General features: G+C 51.7%; 2 protein-coding genes across 2 annotated transcripts; one reads left to right on the forward strand and one right to left on the reverse strand.

Annotated features, from left to right (window-relative positions):
* Positions 1 to 702: 702 nt before the first annotated feature.
* On the reverse strand, positions 703 to 2,223 carry LOC127594781 (uncharacterized). The gene is made up of 3 exons (XM_052056545.1): positions 2,168 to 2,223; positions 1,123 to 1,237; positions 703 to 1,080 (listed from the first exon to the last, which is right to left on the reverse strand). The coding sequence occupies exons 1-3, from the start codon at positions 2,221 to 2,223 to the stop codon at positions 703 to 705; spliced, it is 549 nt and encodes a 182-aa protein (XP_051912505.1).
* A 1,095-nt stretch (positions 2,224 to 3,318) lies between these two features.
* Positions 3,319 to 4,173, forward strand: LOC127594782 (uncharacterized). Its single transcript, XM_052056546.1, is given in 2 exon segments — positions 3,319 to 3,412; positions 3,470 to 4,173. Coding segments are annotated over 2 exon segments (798 nt in total).
* The last annotated feature ends 1,827 nt before the right edge of the window (positions 4,174 to 6,000 follow it).

A 6,000-nucleotide genomic window follows, 5' to 3' on the forward strand; every position in this document is an offset into this window, starting at 1 on the left:
TTTATTCGTCCCTTCTTATTAAGACTATCTTGACAGCTTCTGGGCGATCGATAATTGCGTTTGATTTTTACTTTGGACCAAAGGCTACGGAAACTAAGCGTATTCTTTCACTTTCCGCACAGATTGAGAGGCTTGCTCCCGAATTTCCTTGAAAGAAGAAGCAGGTTAGGAGCGGAAAGTCCGACCACGAGTGGTTGATTTGCGAGTGGTGTTTTTCTTCTTGGCTTTTTTGAGGAGATGCATGTTCTGAGACTGGAAGAGAAGGGGGATGACGAGTTTGGTATTAGCAGTCACTTTCCTGAGTTGCCTGAGGACAGGCGTGGAAATAGCAAGGGGGACTAATTGCGGATGTATTTGGGATACATAAAGGCAGATTCTTTTTATGTGAGAACTGCCACCGTCACGCATAAATAATTTAGTTATAATGGAAAGCAGGTCCTATGCCTTTTCGACTGCTAAGAAGCGGTCTACCCTGCTCTAGTCGAAGGGTATCTCTTTCCCCAAGGAGGACATGAACTCCCCTCGCATGCGGATCTCCAGGAAGGAATGCCCGACGAGTTTGAGACCTACTCGAGCTGCCTGTCCGCAAACGAAAGCAACCCCGATGTCTGCGCGTCGGACAAGCTGGCCCTCTTCGAATGCGGCAAGCCAGGCTTCAAGAAGGCGAACACCGACCGCGATTACGAATATTGATCCCAATCGTCATGGCTCAGATCCCTCCAGGATTTTCATGAATTCCTCTTTCGAAATCGATCCGCTCTTGTCACGGTCTGTTATCTCGAACATCCGCTCGATCTCGACTGCGCTGATCATCATTCTGGCACGTTCGGCCAGCTGCTTCATGTCGGAAACCTTGACGTATCCCTGGCCGGCAGGGTCGAAGTACGAATACAGTTGCTCGTTTTGCCCAGAATACGCGATATCAAACCCTGCCACCCTCAAAAACTGGTCGAAGTCGATCTCCGGATTCTTCCTGCCGAGCTCGTCCAATTTGCTCTTGACAAAGGCCATGTGCTGCTCATCAAACTCGACGCATTCGACAATCGCCTTCAGCTCAGAGACTGAGATCAGTCCTGTTCTCTACTCGTCCAGAGTATCAAACGCACTTTTGATCTTGTTTGCCTGGGCCGGAGTGAGCCCGATGTCTTGGTAGGCCTCAGGGTCGAAGGCCTTGGCTTTCAGCGAGCCTTTGGAGCCGTGGCTTCGGGGACTGTCTCTGCCCTTTTCAGTGCCCGACCTGCGGGGGGTACCGGCATGCATGGATATAGAATTAGATCAATAATTAACATCAGCATTGGACTTGAAACGAACTTCTGATGACCTCGCCTGTTTTGAGCATGGTCATGGCCGTGAAAATTTATTTTTCTAGGACGATGCTGGTCCTCTTCTGCAAATTCTGTTTGGGTTCTTTAATGCAGACCTTTTTGGAACTTTTTTTGCGCTGGTCTTTCAATAGAATCGACTTAGGTTTGTAAGCCGATCTTTCTTGGAACCTGGCCATTAAATCGCTTCTATACTCCTTCTTCTAGGACTCGGGCTTTAATCGATTTCGTTCGAAATTGACAAGGTTGATCGTCGGACTGTCTCTCTTCTTTTTAATGCCTTTCGAGCCAATAATTCCGATTAGCTTTTAATTGTGGGAACCGATAGCAAATGGAGGGGAATGTCTTTTAACTACGTGATTTAGAGGCTGCCGTTTGGTTTCATTACTATTCCGAGGATGAACTTGCCGCTACTGAACCTTCCGGCCAGATGCTATCCTGTTGCCATTTCTGCCTTTCCGAATCCATGGGGAATTCCGGCCATAAACTCTCCACAGTAATTTTTGAAAGGGCTCCCTTTAGCCATAAATCGAGCCCTTCCAAATTTAAGTAAACCATCTTAAAGTTGCCCGCAAAACTAGAAGGTATCAGCAATTTTGAGAACGCCTTTATAAGGCAGCCCATCTTTCATGCTTCCCTCGAAAACTAAATTTTACTGACAGAGAAGACCTTGCAAGGGCTGCTTGTATTCAACCCTGCCGATGAATGTCCTTCCAGGCTCGATGATGCAGCACAGTCCGTTCGGATCACTTTCAAGAAAGGTACCAATAATGTACTGACCGTGTTGTGTGACCATCTCGCCCAAGCCCTAGGGCAGGCCTTCATCGTTAACCGTGCCGTGGTACACTCCTCCATCGTAGGTGTCGCAGAGCTGGCAGTTGTCGGGCCAGGTGAAGGGCATCGTATAGCCCTCCAAGCTTAGTCCAGCCGGACACTTCAAGCGCGAAAGACAGGTAATGTTAAGAGTTGGGTCAGGCTGCTTTAGACGGTGGATGAATTAGAGGATTTCATGATTGTTCGTAATTCCATTCAATTTAGTATTCAGAACCTTGTATTAATCCAATAAGCGTTAGACTCGCTAAACACTCTCCAGCGCCTTTTTGGATTCGGGAAAATAGTGGCAGATGTTCTTTGCCTTTCGTTTGTTGCGGTTCTTCTTTTTATCTTTTATTTAAATCTAGTTTTAAAGCTTTGGAAGCTATGGTTTTGCGCCTGTTACTTAGTTGACACGTAAGTCCATTTTGAGTTAATTGCCCATCACGAATTTATTAATTTTGTCTTTAATTACCATTAAAAAAATAATTATCATTTCTTTAAGCAAAATGCTGGTAGAAAATAAAATTTAAACTGCCATCACTGGCAGAGGCGTGTGGATATATGATCGAGCTGTGCAAACAATACGATAGTGCTTGACCGCCCCCTGTCAATCTACGCTTCCAGCTAGTCACCAAGCTCCTCATCAACCCTTCTAACAGCCTCTCTCAGTTTCTACAGTCTTTCGCGGCCCCTCACCTCCTCTCCCTCCACATTCGCCCTCTAGTTCTCAATCTGCTCTTCGATCAGTTTAATAGTTGCTTGGTAGTTGATATGGTTATCTTGCCGTAGTAAAGATAACTGGTCGGCTAGCTCCTGTAGTTTCATTTTACGCTCGTTTAGCAACTTGGAGGAGGATTAAGGGGACGGTGGGATGGTGGCTCGAGGATCGGGGAGGGTGTATGCGAGGGTTGGAAGTGAAGTTGCTGGAGGATGGATTGTTTGTGGCTCTGAATTTTGTGACGCAAAGTTTCCCGCAAATCCTCGAGATCCCTCGCCCTGGGGGCAAGCATGCGAACACGTGCGTCGACTGAAGCAAGGATGGCGTGCTCGCTGCCAGCCAGGGCGTCAAACTCACCCTCCAAGAACCCAAGACAGCCCTAAACCGTCCGCAATAATAATAACAGCAATAGCGAAGCAGGACGGGGATATTATGAATTGCAATATTCTTTGTTTCGGAAAGATGAGAGGCGAGCAGGCCAGGCCTGAGCTGGAGAAGATCCGGCTGATCGGAGCTGGCACCTTCGGGCAGGTGTTCCTCGTAACTGTGCTAACAGGCTCAAGCCAAGGACAAGACCCAGGTCGCCGTCAAGACTGTCTATATCTCGCCTAAGTTCAAAACCGCGAGCTGGAAATCCTCCTGGAGTGCGACCACCCCAGCATCATCCGCCTCCAGGCCAACTACGTCGAGGAGAACGAGCAGGGCGAAAAATACCTCAACCTCGTTTCGGAGTACGTTCCGGACACACTCAGCAAAGTGCTGACCAAGAACAAGGGGGCGCTTGCTCCCCACGTGCAGTGGCTGGGGCGAGCCTTGCTTGAAGGACTGGCCTACATGCACGCCAAAAAGATCGTCCACCGAGACATCAAGCCCCAGAACCTTCTGATCGAACTAGAAGCCCAGGTTCTAAAGATCTGTGACCTGGGCAGTGCCAAGCGCATCCACCCCGGCGAAAAGAGCATCGTCTACATCTCTTCTCGCTACTATCGTGCTCCCGAGCTCATCCTCGAGAATTCGATGTATGGAGCCGCCATCGACATCTGGTCGGCGGGGTGCGTGCTGGCCGAGCTGCTGAAGGGCTCACCCCTGTTCGTGGCTGCCAACTCGGTGATGCTGTTCAACGAAATCGTGAAGCTGCTCGGCACCCCCTCTTAGGCCGACATGCAGGCAATGAACCCGACACTCAAGCAGGAGAACCTCCACCAGGTGAAAGGCAGGGGCCTTGAGTCAGTGCTGCCGGAGGCGGATGAGCGACTGCTGGACCTGATCGGCAGGATGCTGCAGTACGACCCACAGAAGAGGATCACTGCGGCCTAAGCACTCTTGCATCCCTTCTTCCGATGATGTCTATCTGCATCTTTCAGTTACTTTTTATGAGGAGGTATCGACTGACTGCCCGGCGCGTGCTGCGTGCCCCCAAGTATGACTCTGTCGCCCTTGAGCCCGACACCACGCTGTCCTCCCTCGGCAGCAGGCCCCAGGCATTCTCCCAGCACACCGCCCGTACCTACGAGGACGGCTGCCTCACCCCCTTCGACCCCTTCGAGCCAGGCATTCAACTGGTCAGCCAGAGGATCGCATTGATCAAGGCACTGCTCAAGAGAAGCAAGCAATCCCTACAGGAAATTAGAGAAGGACTGTAAGCTATCGCTAGAACTGATACAGAACAGACTTTCAGGGGAGTGGCCCGAGAGGTGAGGGCTTTGCGGTAAGCAGTAGGTAGGTGGGGGTGGGCCATGGGGTGGGGTTGAAGAATAGTCAGCATGAACTCTCAGGGGCTGAGGACGGGCTGAACACGATCAGAAATTCGGCGCGGTAGCTGGAGCAAAAGGTGAGAAGTCTCGAGCATCAGTTTTTTGATGGTGAAATGTGATATTCTTACACGATCAGTAGACCGAAGGAGCAGTATTGCCCGGTTTTAATAATGTATTTCAGCCACGACAACGACTGGGTCAGCGACGACGACGAACCCATGATGTCGGACCCTGAACTTTCGCTGGCATAGGACATGTCCGAACTGGGAGAGTTCAGCTTCGAGGATGAAGGATTGTACGACGAGGGGTCGTTTTCCTCTATCGAGCTGTACGAGGACCCGCCTGATCGCAAGTACTATGACGAGGAGTTCACGATCGAAAAGTAACAGGGTGACCAGGATTGTGCCGTTTGGGGTTGGAGAGGGGCTGGCGAACAAGGGGCTGGGGTGCACGGTTTGCCTGGAGAGGCTGGCGGAGGGCGAGCAGGCTTGCTACCTGCCGTGCATGGATCTGTTCCACGAGGGCTGCATCAAGGAGTGGCTGAAGCGGCAGCCGAGTTGCCCGCTCTGCAAGACGTTCTTCAAGTGAGCTGATATCAAGGCATCGCGTATATCATAATGTCGAAGAGGGGACGGCGCCAAAAGTACGAGCTGCTGTCCAGCACCAACCGCCTGGTCTTCAAACCGCGAGTTCTTGTTGAGAAGATCATCAAGAAGAAGAATGTCCGGGGTGACAACTACTACCTGGTAAAGTGGCAGGGCTATGACATGCGGGAGGCCACCTGGGAGCCTGAGGAGCACCTGGTCAACTGCGAGGAGGACCTCACTCGCTTCAACCAGCACAAGAGGGTCCCCATGGAGGACTATGTCCAGCTTCACCAGCCTCGCAAGGCCCGTCTCGAGCAAAACAAGGGCCGGGCCTCCCGAGTGAAGAAGGAGCGCGGGAGGTCCAGATCTCGTTCCCAGGGCATGGAGAGGCAGTCATACCAGTCGTTCAACTCAATGCCGCAGTAGGAGGAACGCGAAGAGAGGCAGTCCTCGATACATTCCCCGCGGCTGCATGAGCCCCAAGAGCACAGGCCCGCAGAGCCCTCGATGGCGAGGTGGGAGGACTCGTGCAGCTGGGAGCAGAGCAGTTTCCTGGTGGAGGCGGGGTGCCAGACGGAGCTGACTGCGTCCAACCGGCTGGAGCTGTTCCACCAGGAACTGGAGAAATCAGCAAAGCGGCTGGTGGGCATGCTGTTCACCTGTTGATCGTAACCACAATTTCATGAGCATAAATTACCTCCTCAAGAACCTGGTCGGCAGGGGCATGCGGGGTTGGGGTTGGGGTTGGGGTTGGGGTTGGGGTTGGGGTTGGGGTTGGGGTTGGGGTTGGGGTTGGGGTTGGG

The sequence above is a fragment of the Hippocampus zosterae genome, unplaced genomic scaffold, assembly GCF_025434085.1.
Source record: "Hippocampus zosterae strain Florida unplaced genomic scaffold, ASM2543408v3 HiC_scaffold_255, whole genome shotgun sequence".
Taxonomy (NCBI): domain Eukaryota; kingdom Metazoa; phylum Chordata; class Actinopteri; order Syngnathiformes; family Syngnathidae; genus Hippocampus; species Hippocampus zosterae.

Excerpts from the sequence above, each read along its gene's own strand:
- LOC127594781 (XM_052056545.1), bottom strand. The coding sequence starts at position 2,223 with ATGCCCTTCACCTGGCCCGACAACTGCCAGCTCTGCGACACCTACGAT. Across the intron at positions 1,238-2,167 it reads GACACCTACGATGGAGGAGT|GTCGGGCACTGAAAAGGGCA; the intron begins GTACCACGGCAC and ends TACCCCCCGCAG. Across the intron at positions 1,081-1,122 it reads TCGGGCTCACTCCGGCCCAG|AGAACAGGACTGATCTCAGT; the intron begins GCAAACAAGATC and ends CTGGACGAGTAG.